This window comes from Berghia stephanieae, chromosome 13, assembly GCF_034508935.2.
Source record: "Berghia stephanieae isolate SIO BIC M18660-M18661 chromosome 13, UCSD_Bste_1.3, whole genome shotgun sequence".
NCBI classification, from domain to species: Eukaryota; Metazoa; Mollusca; class Gastropoda; order Nudibranchia; family Aeolidiidae; genus Berghia; species Berghia stephanieae.
In genome coordinates this window covers 30,718,487-30,738,355 of record NC_088372.1, presented here as the reverse complement: position 1 = coordinate 30,738,355, position 19,869 = coordinate 30,718,487, and the positions used below count along the sequence as shown (strand labels likewise).

Genomic DNA, 19,869 nt, shown 5'->3' with positions numbered 1-19,869 from the left:
GTAGTAGTAGTAGTAGTGGTTGTAGCAGTATAGCATAGTAGTAGCAGTAGTAGTGGTAGTGATGACGATGTGGTTGGGTGGTTGTAGTAGTAGTGGTAGTGATGCTGATGTGGTGGTGGTTGTAGTAGTAGCGGTAGTGATGATGATGTGGTGGTGGTGGTTGTAGTAGTAGTAGAAGTAGTAGTGGAGGTAGTGATGAAGATTAGATGGTGGTGGTGCTTGTAGTAGTAGTGGTAGTGATGATGATGTGGTGGTGATGGTGGTTGTAGTAGTAGTGATAGTGATGATGATGTAGTGGTGGTTGTGGTAGTGGTGGTAGTGATGATGTGGTGGTGATGATGGTTGTAGTACAACTGGTAGTGATGATGATGTGGTGGTGATGGTGATTGTAGTACAAATGGTAGTGATGATGATGTGGTACTCGTGGTAGTAGTGGTAGTGATGATGATGATGTGGTGGTGGTTGTAGTAGTATTAATGGTAGTGATGATGATGTGGTGATGGTGGTTGTAGTAGTAGTGGTAATGATGATGTGGTGATGGTGGTTGTAGTATTAGTGATAATGATGATGTGTAGGTGGTGGTGGTGGTTGTAGTAGTAGTAGTGGTAGTGATGATGTGGTGGTAGTGGTGGCTGTAGTAGTAGTGGTAGTTACAGTGATGATGATGTGTTGGTGGTGGTTGCAGTAGTAGTGGTTGATGATGTGGTGGTGGTGGTGGTGGTTGTATTAGTAGTGGTAATGATGATGTGGTGGTGATGGTTGTAGTAGTACTGGTAGTGATGATGTGGTGGTGGTGGTGGTTGTAGTAGTAAAGGTAATGATGATGTGGTGGAGGTTGTAGTAGTAGTAGTGGTAGTGATGATGTGGTGGTGGTGGCTGTGGTAGTAGTTGTAATGACGATGTAGTGGTGGTGGTGATGATTGTAGTAGTAGTGGTAGTGATGATGTGATGCTGGTGGTTGTAGTAGTAGTGGTAGTGATGATGATGTGGTAGTGGTAGTTGCAGTGCTGATGATGTGGTGGTGGTGGTTGCAGTGGTAGTAGTGATGACGTTGTGGTGATTGTAGTAGTGGTGGTAGTGATGATGATGTGGTGGTGGTGGTTGTAGTAGTAGTAGTGGTAGTGATGATGATGTGGTGGTGGTGGTTGTAGTAGTAGTAGTGGTAGTGATGATGATGTGGTGGTGGTGGTGGTGGTTGTAATGGTGATGGTATTTGTGGTAGTGGTAGTAATGATGATGTGGTGGTGGTGGTGGTTGCAGTAGTAGTTGTGGTACTGATGATGATGTGGTGGTGTGGTGGGGGTTGTAGTAGTATTGGTAGTGATGATGGTTGTAATACTAGTGGCAATGATGATGTGGTGGTGGTTGGAAAGGAAGGTGGGGGGTTATTCTTGGAACAAATTGACCTCACCGGAATTTGACGGAAGTTGCCCGGAGCCCGGAATTTTTTGCTCCAGACCCGAGTTTTTTTCTGGTGAAACCGGAGTTTTGGTATTACTGTGTTTCGTCCTACATGTTAAATGTTGCTGTTGGCCAGGGTACCCTTGTAAAGCACTTTGAGCATGTTTAGTGGATATTGCGCTATATAAAAGCTCAATGATGATGATGATAATAATAATAATAATAATAATAATAATAATAATCATAATAATAATATAATAATAATATAATAATAATAATAATAATAATAATAATAATAATAATAATAATAATAATAATAATCATAATAACAATAATAATGGCCATTTATTAAGAGCAGCATATCCAGTTCTACCATGCAGGCTCTGAGCGTGATACCACCACATAAAAGTGATAAAGTTAATGTAAATTGTTAAGCTTAATTTAGCTAAGAAGGCCTGAGAATAATAATTACTACATGATGATAACCAGAAGGCTGATGACAACAACACATCTGTCAAACTTACATCTGAGAGGACTCATCGGGTTGACAGGTGCCTGACTGTAGTCATAGCCCTTATCATACAACTGTTTTGCCAGTCGGAGACTGATTTTCCTCTGCTCCATAGACACACCTTTCCCTTGCCACAGGTAAAATTCTGTACCAAAATCAAAAACTAACACCTGTTGGAGGTGGAGGTGAGAGGAAAATTAAAAAATGAGTTGTGATAGTGTAGGCGGGGGAAAAAAAGAAGTAAAATTAAAATGAATAAACTTAAAACTCGTCAGTTTTAAACTTTTTGCTGATTCCCAATCCCCTTAATCAGCCCATGTAAATTAAGTAAATAAATTTTAGTTTTTTAAAAAGCAACAAAAAAAAAAATGGACTATCGACAACAAAAGATTTTTTAAAATTTTAAACCATACCAAATGACAAAACTGATCCCCCCCCCCCCCCCCCCCCCCCCCCCAAAAAAAAAAAACAATAAAAAAACCCAACCTAGAACACAACTTTTATTTAAACAACTATGTCTTGGCCTAGGAAAATATACCAAATGCCGCTGATCCTTAGTTTTGAGTTAGAAGGTTATGAAGGTAAAAATGCCATTCTGGATATACTAACCATACAAGTTATGGACATCAGTTTATCCGTTTAACATTAAATTCTATTTTTGGCATCTTGTTCATAACTTAATCCTTGAGCTCCATCTGTGGCATACTTTGTCTACCATTGATTTTCTTTTGGGTTGGTGTCTGGCCATCCTTTTCACTCATATCCACTCCTCCCTGTACCCTATAATAACTTAATACATTTATATATAACCACTAAACAGAATTTCTGTTGGCAATTTATCTTCCATTTCCCAAAAGCATTCTTTTGTATGTTGTGTATTTATATTTCAAAACATATTTTTTAATGGTTAAGTAGAAAAGATATCACGTTAAAATCTGAGTAAAATTTGACCAAAAAATGCGTTCTCTTCCCCATCTGATTTGACCCAAGATTTAGTATAAAACGTTTGGCATATTTGGTGTCATTGTTTTTTGGCTTTTGTTGCCCTACACTATTAGCTGTTGTGAGCATGAATTCTTTTTAAATGATTTTATGTTGATGATCATCATTAAAGATCCAACCAAAAGAGTGCCTGCATTCAATAACGCCAGGAAATACTGGATTTCCTCAAACCGCCTCTTAACTGGACATGGCAGAACTGCATCAAATTTGTGCAGATGGAAACTTGGAAACAGTGATACCTGCCAGAAATGTCAGGCAGCCCCAGAGACCAGCGATCACATCATCCTCCACTGTCCAGTCACTAAACTTGAAGGTGGCTACGAAACCATCTTTAGGGCGGAGGAAGACTTTAGAAGCTGGGTTGACGAAATACATTTGGAGGTGTAGCCATACGCTACTACTACATGCTGATGATTCTGTTATTTTTATGTTGATTACATTAAAATACGTTGCTTAAACTTTAAAGCTGATTTTCTCAAAATAATGTTTTTGTACCCAGCTACCTTTAACTAACCATTTCTCAAAAATTAGTAACGGCATTGACAAAATTTAAAGACCATTATGATCAGGGATGATTTCAGACTGAAAAAAAAAATAACATAAACTCAAATTCCATGGGCGGTGATATTTGATATATTTTCCTAGGTCAACACACAAATAATCTATGATATAATTATTTTAAAAAATAAATAAATATAATATAAAATAAAATAAAACAAATAATCATTTTTAAAAAAGCCCCCCAAACCAACCTCATTCCTCTTCAGCATTTCATGTTTGAGGGTGACTCCCCAGTACTCCTCGTAAGGAATCAAAGCGTTTCCGTCCAGTTTGAAAACCATGTTGGATCTTATCATGGAACTCTCGAAAAGCTCGTCTTCTGTATCCGGACCACAGTCTGGCGATGGAAGAAAGTTAAGTTCATTAATATTAATTTTTAAAAATAGGTTGTGCAATAGATCATGGGTTGATCAGTAAAAATCATGGGAAACCGATCTTCTTTGGGGACGGTTATGCATATTCATGAGTACCAACGGAATTGGTATGCAAGTTATATGGATGGTCAACGATGCTGTCAAGCATGATCTGACAGAAGGGAGATAATAAGAAGAGTAGGGGAAGGGGAGAAAGATTGACAGCAATTCTGACACTTATTTTAGTGCCAGTAGAAAGGAAGATGATTGGGGGAAAAATAGTGGATCTGAGGTTAAGACAAAGGGGACTGGTTCAGATGGGGAACAGCCTATTGTGACATTGCAGAGAGAGAGAGAAAGATAGAGATAGAGAGATAGAGAGAGATAGAGAGAGAAAGATAGAGATAGAGAGATAGAGAGAGAGAGAGAGAGAGAGAGAGAGAGAGAGAGAGAGAGAGAGAGAGAGAGAGAGAGAGAGAGAGAGAGAGAGAGAGAGAAGAGAAAGAGACAGTGAAATAGGACCTTCAAATATTAAAGTACTGTTCATATATATCGTTCCCCAGCAGTAATATTTTATTGTGTTACTAGATCTCTATTTCCCCCTCTTTTTGGCTAAGACAGTGTTTGTGTCTTTAAATTATCTTTTATAAATCGATACTATTATCTTTTTTGAATAAGTTAACATATAAAATCTTCAACTAACCTTGACATTGTTTCTCTCCTTCCAGCGTGGACCACAATATTTTTCCAGGACCATACTGGTCCCTAGACTGCATAACCATTTGTGCATCTGATGCCTTTTTACATCCCAGATCCTTCTTTGCCTGGATTATCTGGGATATTTCCGATGCCTGGAAGGATAAAAAGGAAAAAGGTTTTAATCAGACTTTTATTATAGTTTGAAAGTTTTAATTTAGAGGCTCATTGCTTCAATCCAGTATTATAATGAATACAAAAAAGAATTTGGAATTCCCTTTATTCATCCCCAAGGGGAAATTTTTTTTTAGGGTCTATTCCAAGGGAAGACTGGAATAAACCAGGTGTCAGCCGCAGTGTGGAGCCGCAAAGTGAGTTAGGGCAATGTGACTTACTTAACGCCACACAGTGCGGCGAGTAATCGAACTCGGTACTTCTCGGGTACAATACAAAAACCATAAAGCTAGGTGTGAAAAGTACAATGAAAACTGATGAAATTTCAAAATCTGATGTCCGACTAGGAAAAGTCTTAAATTCTTTCACGTTAATCCGTTTGACATTAAATTCTATTTTTGGCATCTTGTTCATAACTTCAACTCTCTCCTTACTGAGCATTTTCAGTATTTTCCCAAAATGGCAGGCTTTCCCAGCAGAAAAATTGATTTTTTAAACTCAAACAAGCTCTCTATAAAACATGTTTATATTCTTATTAATTAAACAAATATCATTCTTCAAAGTTTGTGTTGTGCAAAATAAATCTGAATAAGAAAAAATGTATATTGTGTCGTAACAAATGTGACGATTTTGCTGCAGGTGGTAAGGAGAGGGTTAATCCTTGAGCTCCATCTGAGGCATACTTTGTCCACCATTGATTTTCTTTTGGGTTGGTGTCTGGCCATCTTCTAAACTCATCTCCACCTCTCCCTATAATAACTTAATACATTTATAACCACTAAACAGATTTTTTGTTTGCAACCCCCCCCAAAAAAAACAAAAAAACATCCGTCTGATATATGCATAGATTATGCAAATGCATATAAAGAAATTTCCTGCCTGGTCGTCAGTTCCTTCTGCTAACACTAACAGACAATTGGAAAAAAAAAAAGCTGTCAAACACACACACACACACACAAACAACTTACCTCACAAAAAAAAAAACAACAACAAAAAAAACGAGCCAAAATCACTCTATTGTCTACTATGATGCATGGTCCAAACAAGGATATTAAACAAGGTACACATTTCTCCAAATTACAAGGAAAACCTACCTTGGCCTTTTCAATGACATTTGCAAACTGTCCTTCCCATTGTACCAGCTTGTCAGGGGTGACCAGTATAAAGCAGTCTCCTGCATTCAACGAACGAGTATGAGGCTCTACCAAACGAGTCTGAACTGACCTGCGACCTGAAAAGAGGAAATGGGAGGTAGGGGTGGGGGTGAGGATCACTTTTGACTTGAACTATAGATAACATCGTTTTGGTTGTTGAGATCTCAATGCGAATAAAATCAAATATAAAAATTGAAAATACGATTGAAATATAAATAAATAGGTACATAAAAATAAATAAATAATTCTTTCTATTTCCTACAATGCTACTGTGCTTAACGGTGTACTTTTAAATCACTTTTTAATATATGTAAAAACAATTTTTCTATTTTCTATTTCATAAGAAATAAATTACTATGAAATTAATTATATGTAAGCTTCAATTTAATATACGAAAACAGATAAAATGGACGTTTCAGGCTTCCCCTTTATCAACAAAACAGGATGAATGAGATAATGTGGTAGTGGCGTTGTTAAGATAAATAAACAAAAACATGTTTTCGTATATTAAATTGAAGCTTAAATTCAATTTGACATTATTATTTATTTCTTCGAGTATAGAACAGCAACATTCATACCATTTCATAAGAATTGAATTTGCCTGCCAGGCATCTATTCAAACTATTAGTAATACGATTTACAGACATACAGTCTATCTTCATGGATATTTTGTTAGCCTGAATAGCTGTAGCTTGCTCTTGTCGCAACTATTTTGAGACAAAATTTCTTTTTATCTTTACTTCTTCATTAGTTATATTTATTTTCTTATTTTGAATGAATATTTTAAACAAAATCCCTTCTATTTGAGTCAAATAAGTTTTAAAAAAAAAACTTTATAAAAATATTAAAAATGGACGAATCACTTAGTATCATAATACAATATAAATACATTTGCAGACTAACCTTTGACCTGCAGCAACATGACGTCATTGAAGGGATCCAGCCTCTGACCATGTGCCAAAGAGTTGGAATCAGAACGTCTCAACTCTACTGACTTGAAATTCTCCTTACTGGCAAGTCCAGCCAAGGCAGCCTGAGCGAATCCAGCATCTTTAGCCACTGTGGGTTGCAATAAAAAAAAAAATTTGGTGCAACTAGAAATAGCAATGAACTTTTATAAAGTTACGTTATTTGAAGAGATGGAGAGAAAAAAACAAACAAAAAAACAAACGCATGAGATTTAAAAAATAAATGCTATTAGATCTTTAAAATTTGCCATTTTAAAGGTTTTTATCAAAAAAATTTTTTTAATTTATCGCTTTAAATGAAATAGTGAAAAAGGAAATGGGCATGATCAAAGAAAAAATAATGCAATTTGTATATTGTCATATTATATGATCTTTCAAGCCCTATAAAATAAATATAAACTTTTCTGAACTCCATTTTAATCATCCTTGACTATGGGAAATAATCAACCATGGCGTGGAAAGGCTTAAGATATATATATTTTTTAAATCTGTTAATTCTAAGAAAAACTGTTCAAAGTAAGTTTACACCATGAATAAACTCAGTGGTTTAAATTCATTGGTTAAATTAACCGTCTATTGATTAATACACATACATATCACAAATAACAAAAAACAAAACAAAAACAAAACAAAACAAACTTGGAGACAGAGCTATGCCTATACTTACAATTCTCTTTCTTGACCCGCTTGAATTCCCTGTCGGCCACCCCTTGAGACTGTTGTGTGTACTCTTGCTTGACCTCGATAGTCTGTGCCATCGCCTTCAAGGGATTGCGACTGGAGGACTTGGTCTTGCGTGTCGGACGGGCTTTTCGCACATTAGTAAGACTAGTGTAAACAAATGAAAGAAAAAGAGGTAAGAAAAATTTTAATGAAAAAATTTTTTGGCCCAAAGTAATATTTTTTTACCGTGTTCTTACTAAGACCGAAAATTGTGATTGGATACATTAAAAAAAAAACCCAACCCCCCCCCCCCACCCCTCAATAACATTTGAGCTTTTATACAACTCCATAACCACAAAACATGCTCCAAGCACTTTACAAGTCCCTAGCCAACGACAACTCTTAACATGTAGGACGAGACATGAAGCCTGTTAGACGATATTACAATTTTTTCAGATAGAGCAGAGACACGCGAGTATAGTGATAGAATGTGAGTAAAGAACCTTTTCCAAGGACTCAACTTTGCACCACTCAGAGTGGGACCCGAACCCAGGACCTTCCGATCTGAAGAACCAATACCAATCTTTATTCTTTCTTTCCAATTGATATTTATCTATGGAATATATTAGCTCCAGAGGCTGAAGAAACACGATGTTTGGTTGGATTTATTCACGAGAATTGTGACATTATGCCAAGGATTATTGTGATTTTTACGTGTGTATCTTTAAAAAAACTGATTTAAATGTAGACCGGTCTTCAGCGCCATTAAGGTTGCTTCATCAAGAGGAAAAAGAAATAACAAAAGAAACTTTTCAGGACTTGGGGACCCAATTTATCAAAAGACTTACATTTTCTGCGGATCAACTGAGATGTCATCGAAATCATCTAAGTCTAGCTCCACTTTCTCTTTACTGATTTCCTCTATTGATTTCGTATTGAAAAATTCATCAAGGTCCTCTCCAACTTTTGGCACTTCAACTTTGACCTCTTGAGTAGGCGGAGCATCCTCATCGACCTTCACCTTGGTCCTGAAACTGTCAGATTTCTTCACACTGGTGGTAGTTGTGGTGGTTGCTGGAGTGACTGAGTTTGTATCTAAGAAAGAGGTGATGATGATAAAAAAACAAACAACAGATATTGATATGACATATTGGGATGGAAACTTGAACATTTTAATTCTAAGTCGAGTAAAACATCCTAAACAACTCAAATTAAATCCAGGTAGAATTAAAAGGGCGTAGATAATTTTTTACATCCCGAGGGATAGGAAGCAAGTCTATCACAAACATGTTCTGCCAGATTTAACAATCACAACTACATCAATACTCCTGGGTGGATGCAGGAGTAGAAAAATAAACTAGCTATACCTTGATTTGAAAACACAAGACATATATGCTCATGAGTCAAGTGCTTTATGTTTTTGTTTTTAAGGGTTTTACGGCGCTTGCAACACATTAAGGTCATATAAGCGCCAGTAAAAAGAAGAAAATGGGATAGTAAAAAGTTCTAGAATTACAATAAAGCATCCAAGAAAAGGGAAGACAAAGGGGAATTGGTTCAAATAAGAAACGGGTGTAGATTCCAAAAGCACTCTATCAAAGTACTTAGTTTGAGATCACTAAAAGTCTCATCCAGACACAAGCACAGGTCCCGCTAAGAGGAACACACTCAAATGTTTTACAAATCATATATAATATAAAGAAAGCATAATACAGTGCATAACAGAGAGATGATTTACAATGAAAAAAATATCATCTCCCAAAACTAACTATACATTCGACTGTTTCCCTCTCAGCCAGGGTATCCAGCCAGGGCCAAGACAAAACCAAGTAATCTCATTCCAAGACAAAGACAGAAAGCATGTTGGAAAACAGATATAAGGGGATAGAAGACACAGTATGTACCCCCTGCCCACTATGGGAGGTCAGGAACCCCACCCAAGTCAAGTGCTTTACCTTACCAATTGAACTTTTGGGATGTTTTTAGGCCTAAATTAAAAATAGTCTACAATCTATTAATTGAAATTGAAAATAGAGTTCGACAGATTCAAATCTAATTAGAACCTCCCGCAATTTCTTGAAAGAAAGTTGCGAGAGGAACTCAAGATAGATTATACATTGTTACAACTTTTTAAGGATTGTTGGACAACGACGATTGTAGAGAGTCCCTCTAATGGTCAGATAGAGGTGCTGTAACAGTCCGTTCCTGGGTTACACTCCTACAGCAAAAGTTTTCTATTGTCTAATGTCTTCTGGCACTCCTCTACTCACTTCATTTTGGTTTATTATCAACATAAGTGCTCACTTTTCTGTTGGAGTAAACTAAATTTTGCTGCTCAAAGCTCGAAGACATAAATGACAATGTGAAATTGAATGTAAGTTTCAATTTGATATACGAAAACAGATAAAATGGATGTTTTGAGTTTTCCCTTTACCAACAAAACAGGATGAATTAAACACTACAGATGAATGAGATAATGTGGTAGTGCCGTTGTTAAGAAGAGTATTCATCTTAATAACAACACTACCACATTGTCTCATTATTTCATTCATCCTGGATGGGAATGAAACACCACCACATTATCTCATTTGTCTGTTGTTTTTCATTCATTCTGTTTTGTTGATAAAGGGGATACTGAAACGTCTGTTAAATCGAAGCTTCCATTCAATTTCACATTGTTATTTATTTTGTTGGAGTAAAAGTAGATTCCTGCAACTGACCAATACAATATAGGCTACCTATTATAAAATGTTTTATCGTTTCCCACCTTTGATGATAACCTTGGGAAGTGGAATCTTGGTAATGGAGTCTTTGATAGGGGTGGTCGCAGCGATTGCTGAAGAAGGCACGGAGGGTTTCGACATGGGGATTGACTGGTGACATGCTGGGAAGTCTTTTTGGATTGGTGGGTGGGGTTGGTTGATATAATGGAGGGAGGGAGAGAGGAGGATGGATGCGTGATTGATATAGATGGTTACACATAACCAAACAGAACAAAATCACATACATACATAAATAAACCAACAGTTGTAATACCATAATATAAGCCATTTAAATAATAAATACTGGTCATTCTGCATTGCTCAATTTCTGTTTTACATAACAAGTAGCAATTTTTGTTGATAGTTTATGAAGGGATTTGAAAACGAAACATTCCTTGTTATATTTTTTTTCTTTTTCAGAGATGTCATTTTCATTTTGCACCACCCCTCCCCCCCTCCCACCCCACTCCGTACATAAATTGTATTATCTTATATTTTCTTATGCTTAGCCTTGAAAAAACAACACGAGTCATTATCAAAAAACATTTTGGGAAGGATAATTTTCTGACATGTACATAATAAATCAAATCGACTGGACACAAATATAAGGGTAGATAAATTAGTAAATGGATAATGAAATCAAAATAACAGATTAAATATAATTTAATAAATGAATAAATAAATAGATAAATAAACAGTAAGTAAACAATCAATCAATCATTCAATACATAAATCTGCAGCATGCACGGGCAATAAGATTTCATAATCATTGTGTGGCGCTTTGTGAAAAAAAAAATTCCACCACTACAAAAAAACCTTCCACTCTCGTGGAAACCATTGTAGAATTAGCTGGTATCAATTTGTCAAGACTCAAAAATTCCATGCTGTCTGTTTTATAACAAACAAATGAAAATAAGATGGGATGAAATCAGTTTCAAAAGTAGTTTTAAGTTTCACTGAGATAATTTGCTTGAGTAGATTTGTCAGAAGAAAGAAACAAATAATCTCGAAGAAAAAAAATAAGCTGTATCAACTCATAAGTTTGTGGATAACTTTTACTCTTATTTATATGAATAATCCCTTTTAAATACTTCAAGGGTGGTGTGGTGTAATTATTGGATCATACATCCATTTCTGAGCAAACATCCAATATTTTAAATCATATGCTCTGCAAAATTTTTAATAAAATATGGAAAATAATCAAAATTTGACCGAATTCGGTCTCCAAAAAATCTGTACATACAAATTAAATTGACAGGTCTTCTTGACGCCTTCTCTGGTAAGTTTTACCAAGAATATTTTTAAAAACATGACATTCATATTAGTTCTTAATCTATAATTGAACATACCTCCTGCAGCCATGGTCTTGGGTTTCAATTTGCTCACCAAGGGACTTTCCACTGGAGTGGCTGGAAAATCAAATATATTTAAACATAAGGAATATTGACAAGGTATTGGAGAAAATATGTAAATCGCTGTATTATCATTTAAATAATGAAAAAATAAGAGGAAAGAAAGAATATGCTAATAACTAATTTAGAAAATCTCTCTAATATGTAGAATGCAAGATAATATGTGTCAACCTAACAACCCAAAAGTACTTCCACCAACTTCTATATTGTATCAGACTGAAGAACAGAAGCTGAATGGTCTTTAAAAACAACAACAACAGCTATTTGCATATGCATGTGTTGTTAATATCTAGTAGGTAAAATAAGAGGTGAGAATACTGTAACAATTCAAGCTCCTTAAACAGTTGAGCACTCTAAAGATTTGTGCACACAATCTCACAAAATACGTGTTGTTAATAAATCTTTATATTTCATATGTCCATACTTATTTATCTATTCACTCTTTTCCGTAATATTAAAACTCTGTTTTATGTTTGTTTACGGCGCTTGCAACACATTTAGGTTATATCAGCGCCAGTAAAAAGGAAGAAAATGGGATAGTAAAAAGTTCTAGAATTACAATTAAAGCACCCAAGAAAAAGTAAGACATAGGGGAACTGGGAACAAATAGGGATCAGATGTAGATTCCAAGAGCATCCCACCAATGTACTTAGTTTGAGATCACCTATAAGTCTCATCCGGACACAAGCACAAAATCCAACAAAGAGGAATACACTCAAATGCTTACATTATACATTGAAAATAAATATAATAATACATAACAGAGAGATGATTTACAAGGAAAAAAATATCATCTCGCAAAACAATAACTATGCATTTGACTGTTTCCCTCCCAGGTAGGACTCCGGCCAAGTCCAGGACAAAACCAAGTAATCTCATTCCAAGACAAAGACAGAAAGCATGTTGGAAAACAGTTATAAGGGGATAGAAGACACAGTATGTACCACCCTGCCCACTATGGGAGGTCAGATATTAAAACTCTTATGTTGTGTAAATCTAGTACAGTGACTGCAGCAAGGTCTTCAAAGGAAATCCCATCTCCACTACCAAACCAACACGAGTTCCATTCCTTAATGATTTAAGGGATCCCATCTAAACTCCATCAAGCCACTGAATTATTGCTGAATGGACTAAGGACGGGTGGAAAATTTTGGACTTTATTTGGAAATGAACCTCAACTCATAGCCTGTCATAGTTAAAAATAAATTAAGTCTCAATATAAAGCGATGAAAGTGAAAAGTGTGTTGTATTCGACAGTACAACCAATGGAATCATTACTTGCCTTCAGTACTACAAACTACAACTAACTCTTTGGTAATTGTCAACTTGTATTATGACGTGATTTTCCAAGAAGTGTCGGGTTTCAAGTTAGGCTACAAATTAATGAATGCTATGGGCCTTTTTAGTATGACACTTGCCTTCAGATTGGAAAGTCCAGAGATCCAGTCCCACTCTGAGCGGCACATAGCTGAGTCCTTGGAAAAGGAAATTTACTCACATTTTTCTCAACATATTCATGTGTATCTGTCCGTTAACAGCGATATTTCAGTCGGAAAAAATTGTAATCTTCCCTAACAGGCAACGTGTCATTTCTACACATTAAGTAAGTTTACGCCTTGTAAAGCGTTTTGAGCACATTTAGTATATATTGCACTCACTGTCAGACTCTCTACTTACCACTACTTGCCAATTACGATACCAGGCTGTCTAATTGATATTCTACACAACATATCTTTAATAAATTTTACTCACAAGAATTTCCTAACTTTCCGGCAACAGTGAACATTTTGGCATCGCTCTCTTCCACCCTTTCTTTCCAAGACATCTTGGACACCTCTATGGCATTCAGCCTGTCTGCAATACTCTTAGGACGTTCACTCTCAGCCTTCTTCTCCCTCTTCTTCACAATCTCAGCCGATGTAACGAGCTCATCTTTCTTGTCCACTCTCTTCTTCCATTCTTCATTTCCACTCGTCCTCAACTGATTCAATCTGTGTTAAAGGAAAATCAAGAATGAATGATTTATTTATTTGAAGCTTTAAAAGTAATTAGTTCTTCAGACCCATTAAGCTCATGGGGCCAAAATCTATCCCTATTTTTGTAACATTGTGCGGCTATGTGGTCTTGTGGTACGACACTCGCTTTTCGATCGGAAGGTCCTGGGTTCGAGCCTCGCTCGGCGTACAGTTGAGTCATTGGAAAAGGCTTTTTATTCACATTCTCTCACCATACTCAGGTGTAAAATGAGTACCTGGCCATTAACAGCGTTGTTTCCGTCCGAAAAAATTATTATATCGCCTTACAAGGGTCATGTCTTGTCCTATATGTTAAATGTTGCTGTTGGACAGGGACCCCTTGTAAAGCGCTTTGAGCACGTTTAGTGGATATTGCGCTATATAAAAGCTCAATTTAATATCAAACAGATCCCCTAGGATGTAATTTGTAATTTTTTCATCGCTTTAGCTTTGAGAGACTGAAAAGGGACAATAAAATCAGAAATTTTCAAATTTATCAAAACTAAGACTTCAAAGTTTGGTTGGATCTCATAAAAGTTCATGCATTCCAAAATGTAATACTATTCAAATAATGAAATCTAACAAAAAATATGACACAATTACGTTGAATCACTAAGGTGTTACAATTATTCCTCTTCTCAGAAAAAGGCAAGTTCTAAGTCTAATGCACTTTCCATGCCAGTCTAATGACTTACTTGCTTGTAAAACATAAGACGTGGAGACCGGAAGGATAAAATGGTCCCCTAAGAAAATACATCTGCTCACCAGCCCAATCTTTATCGAAATGTTATGCTTCATATTTAGTATATGACCCAATTAAAACTAGTTTATGTCTGGTTTGAATCCGACACAAGTCACATGTCATGTATTCCATAATGTAAAACCATTCAAATAATGAATCTAAAAAGTATAAGGTATAGAGCATTATCTGGAAGCATTAATGTGTTGCAAAAAAATTATTACTCTTTTTCAGAGAAGACCTGATTATAATAAAACATGAATTCTATCAAAGATTCATACGAATGGCTATAAAATCAATTTTTAGCAAAAAAAACCCCCAAAAAACAAACAAACAAAACAAAGCAAAGCGAAACAAAACAAACGCTGTGACAAAAAAAAAACAATTTGAGACAATAGGTCACACATATTATATCTTCCTCTCTTTAAATATTCTCTCTCTCGTTATTTCATTAATTACATGTAACTTTTTTTCCTAACCATTTTTTCCCAACTTTTTTGTTTTGTCTCTGAGAAAGGCCAAGAGCACGAAACATCATTTACAAAATCTTAATTTTTGTATTATTATTATTATTATTTATTTTTTTTGGTATTGTTTCGGAAAAAAAAATATGAGTCACATTTAAAAACTATCATTTTCTTCATATTTTGATTGGTCCACTTAAACAATATAGTTTTTTATCAGATCAAGCTGAGAATAATTTTTAGTAATAAAAAATTTCTGTTAATCGAAAGCTCTGCAATCAAATACCTTTCTGCAATGGAACCTCCAGGTGTCTGAGCTCCTCCCAAATTGTTCTTGACTGGCGTATTAGCCTCAGCATCTCTCATCTCATCGTCAGTGATGGGCTGTGTCCTGTGGCGACCCTCATACTTGTATTTCTTCTTGACCACTCCGACTGCCTCCCCTAAATCTGTTGAATCCTCAGGTGGCATCGATGAGTCGGATATAGGGGTGGATGTAGATGATGATAACTCTGTTGGTTGGCTTTTATACCTAGAATTTTGAAAATGAAATTCATTAAACTTCAAAGAATGAAATATGAAACAGCTCTTTGCATAATTTTCTAGAAATCTTTCAATCAGTGAATTAAAGATGATAGGACTTAATCTTTAAATGTCAACGACAAAATGAAAAAAAGGCTTGGGGAGCAATACAATATATTTTTTAGAGATAGTTTAACGGCACTGAATCAAAGATATCACCTTTTTCTCTTACCTTTTTACTTTTATCTTATACCATTTCAAGCTTCTTTAGGCCTCATGCCACACGCTCATATTGCGTTATGTTTGACAAGTGTTGATTGGTGAACTAACTTATAACCTTTTTAGATATCAAAATTACATCTTGGTAATGATAACTCCATTTCTCAAGGTAGACTTCTAAATCATCTAAAACACAACAGAATGACTTAAATGTTTAACATTTTTAAAGCGCAAAGAATTCCACTCAAAAGAAAAAAAATGTTATAAACAAAATTAAGAATATTGGAATTTCAGATGTGGATACAAATGCTAACTTTTTGCAACTGTATATAACTATAGGCAAGATTTAATGTCTGCAAATGGACTGTAAGGCTCATTATGTTATTGAAGTGTTATGCTAACATCGTCCGTAGTTGTTTGGGTTTTTTTCCCCTTGAATAATGATCTATGATTATACATTCATTATATAGATTACTTTACAGCAAGTACATACATGAAAGAAAGGTGCACGATAATACAGTTTATGAAATAATGTTTAAGTCTAAATATTAAAGGTAGTTTTTCACATCAACATACATTACACACATAACAATTAAATCTATCTGTAGTAGGATTTTATATAAATGCTCAGTAATGAATCCACTTTGAGTCACATACAGATATGGATGGATATATATATATATATATATATATATATATATATATATATATATATATATATATATATATATATATATATATATATATATATAATTAAATACTTTCTTAGTAACAGCCATTAAAACTCATAGTATAGGTTACAAGAAAAAAATGTCACTGTCCTCAATAGGATTCAAACCCACAACTTTCCATTACAAAGGCGATTGGCTTATAACATCATCAATTCGCCCTTTCGTTGCTAAAAAAAGGTTTGAAAAGTATGTTGCGAAAACATCAAGATTAAATATATGACTCATAGCGAAAAAAATGGTTTGGCCCTTGGTCTTTATCAAACCACAGACAAGACACACATAAAAAAAATGATGAGAAATAAAAAAAAAATACATTTATTATGAAATTAATTTTAAAAATATATTCAGTCATTTTCTACATTTTTGTCTGTCATTTAACGAAGTCAAAGGCTGAAATATCATATTTTTGTATTGTTTCGCTCCATGAGCCATCATGAGCCATTAAATAAATTTACTCTTGATATCTTCATGACATTTTGACTGGCTCACAAAGCGGGCACTTATAGCCTTCTGAAAAGTATGACAAAGGATAACATAACAAGAAGTAACAGATTTAATATAATCTACTAAGACTTCTACTTCTCTTCCTACTTTTGTGATTGTTTACACATTCAGTCATAGATTCATAAGTAGAAAGAAAAATCTGATTATAATTTGCTTTTAATCTTCAATGGTTTTATTTTATTATTATTTCAAAATGTGGGGCCATCCATTTCCTCAGTTCATGATTGTCCTATCTAGTACTAATAATGTCATTTAAGAAAAATGAAATTATATATACAGTTTATTCTTTACAAATAAAAGGAAAGCTTGTAAATTTGCCGTAACTTGAAGTAGACTTGACCTCGGCGTTAATTTCCTATTATCTTTTAAAAGGGATAATTCGAAGTCTGGCTATTCATCCGTTGCCCGTAGGCAGCAGATGTCACTTTCATGATCATCAATATCACAATGCCACTGATAATTGATTCAATTTCAAAAGACGTGAAATGAAAATGAACAGGTTTATTATTATCTAGTCTCTATCATCACTATCACATTTTACGAGTCTCTGTTCTCGTTTATCTTTCTAAAATCAGTAAATTTATCGTAAACTAAAAATAGTAAAAATTCACTTTGCCTAGTGGGACTTATAAATATTAATTTTCCCCCGGGGCTAATTAGGATGACTCATAATCCACCCGCCCCACTCGCCAATAGCAACAAATTTTTAGTTACCTTTCGACAAGGTCCTTAGTCGGTGTCTCGAGTTTTAAATTTAAAGTCGTCACACAATATGTAGTATCACTGTCCATCTTCTTGAATATCATAACTTTAATTCAACAAAAACAATTTAAGAGCGAGGCAAATCATTTCTGATCATATCGCTCCTGGCTGAGTTCAATTTGAACTTTCTGTCTGCTGCCACAAAAACTTGGTAACTTGTGGTGAAGTTTTATTAAATCAGATGATGTTTGTAACGACATCGTGGAATGAATGGAAAACTAAAACATATAGAACGAATGTACCAACACCATTACACGAAATAGCTAAGATATTTCTTTAAATAGATAAATGTAAATAAAGGCCTTCAAAGGCTAAAAGTAAAAGGGACAAACATTCCGCTATGGAGCAGCAGCCAGCCATCGTAACAATAACAAAGCGAGGCTACTCTAAACACAAACCTAGGTCCTCGAGGAAGAAATTAATTTTTCACATTTGTTTCCCTTTACTGATCTCGGGCTAAAAAAGTAAGTGAAGCCATAGATCATCCGCATGGCCCATAAGTTCTCTCAGCACCCTATTTGTATAGATACGTATGCGCGTGGCTAAGAAATACAAAACACTACCATCCTGAAATATAACGGACCAACATACAAAACTATGTGTAACCTAAAACGTTTATAGTCTGGCTAATGCGAGAATTACTCATAAACGCGGATGACCAAAAAAAAAAAAACAATAACAAAGGCCTGAGTGACGTCAACTTCATACTATCTACAAAGCAGAATAAGAATAGAAACTCAAAACAAAAACAAATCACAACTAATTAACTTTTAGTTCAGTACCCTCTTCAGTGATTAAATTGAAGCTTACATTCAATTTTACATTGTTATTTAATTATATCAGTGATAAAGAGAAACCAAAACAGTCTACGGTTCGTTCGTTTCAACCTTTTTGTAAGGCGAGCTCGATGGCAGCTCAAGAATAACTAAGTGTAGACCAAGAGTATTCTATGAAAATAATCAGTCATCACTCTCAAACGAATACAAAATAGTGCCCATAGTAACAATGTTAAATCAAGCCCTTAATAATTGAGCTCGGTTATTAATTAATTATTAGACCTGCAAATAATAATAATAATAATAATAATATACGCACGAAGCTAAAAACCAAACCACACCAAAACCCACGAAAAACAAGAGTAATAGAAAGTGGTTGAAGTTGTAGATAGACGTAGCTTAGCCGTTATCACATGACTAATAAGCGATAACTCTCTGATAAATAATGTAATAAATAATATAATCGTTTCATAGCGGTATGTATGTATGTACAAGTAAAATGCACTTGCCTCACCTCGCAGCTGCTCATTCGTTATGTATTTATGCGTCTTTATCATGGCACAAAAGGTGTAGATAGACTTATTCAATACATTATAATATTATGTGATGACAAACTACAGATCTAGGCAAGCCGACGGTTGATAATAACGGTAATAATGACATCGTCATCATCATCATCATCCTCCTCCTCCTCCTTCTTCTTCTTCTTCTTCTTCTTCTTCTTCTTCTTCTTCTTCTTCTTCTTCTTCTTCTTCTTCTTCTTCTTCTTCTTCTTCTTCTTCTTTCTTCTTCTTCTTCTTCTTCTTCTTCTTCTTCTTCTTCTTCTTCTTCTTTCTTATTTTTTATTATTATTATTATTATTATTATTATTATTATATTATTATTATTATTATTATTATTATTATTATTATTATTAATGTTGTTGTTGTAGTTATAATAATAATAATAATAATAATAATAATAATAATAATAATAATAATAATAATAATAATAATAATAATAATAATATAATAATAGTAATAATAATAATAATAGTAATAATAATAATAATAATACTCCTTCTTCTTCGTATTATTATTATTATTATTATTATTATTATTATTATTATTATTATTATTATTATTATTATTATTATTATTATTACTGTCCTACAGATTACGTCACAATACAAGGAAACAACTAACCCCATTGGTTGTACAATTAGAGTTTACTTTCTTTTGGTAGTCGCCATCTTGTATTGAACATTGATTTTAAGATTAAAATAAATACTATTTTAATGCTAAATGCACATTAGAATTAAAGAAGAAGCTCGAGAAAAAAAACAAAAACAAAAAAAAAAAAAAAAAAAAAAAAAAAAAAAAAAAAAAAAAAAAAAAAAAAAAAAAAAAAAAAAAAAAAAAAAAAAAAAAAAAAAAAAAAACGGCAGAGAACGTCGGGTGTTTGGTATGGGTTGGTCTAGCGGCTTATCTATTTATTCTTA

General features: G+C 34.4%; 1 protein-coding gene across 3 annotated transcripts in view; it reads right to left on the bottom strand.

Moving 5' to 3' along the window:
• The window catches only part of LOC144958829 (uncharacterized), a 199,136-nt gene that overhangs the window by 17,112 nt on the left and 162,155 nt on the right, over window positions 1-19,869 (bottom strand). For all 3 annotated transcript variants that reach the window (XM_078891050.1, XM_078891051.1, XM_078891049.1), the window contains 11 exons: window positions 15,162-15,407; window positions 13,410-13,648; window positions 11,595-11,654; window positions 10,251-10,376; window positions 8,332-8,578; window positions 7,488-7,648; window positions 6,756-6,911; window positions 5,793-5,929; window positions 4,532-4,679; window positions 3,667-3,812; window positions 1,926-2,082 (listed from right to left, as the gene is read on the bottom strand). In XM_078891050.1, the coding sequence (XP_078747176.1) occupies window positions 1,926-2,082; window positions 3,667-3,812; window positions 4,532-4,679; window positions 5,793-5,929; window positions 6,756-6,911; window positions 7,488-7,648; window positions 8,332-8,578; window positions 10,251-10,376; window positions 11,595-11,654; window positions 13,410-13,648; window positions 15,162-15,407 (1,823 nt within the window). The remainder of the gene's footprint in view (window positions 1-1,925; window positions 2,083-3,666; window positions 3,813-4,531; window positions 4,680-5,792; window positions 5,930-6,755; window positions 6,912-7,487; window positions 7,649-8,331; window positions 8,579-10,250; window positions 10,377-11,594; window positions 11,655-13,409; window positions 13,649-15,161; window positions 15,408-19,869) is intronic.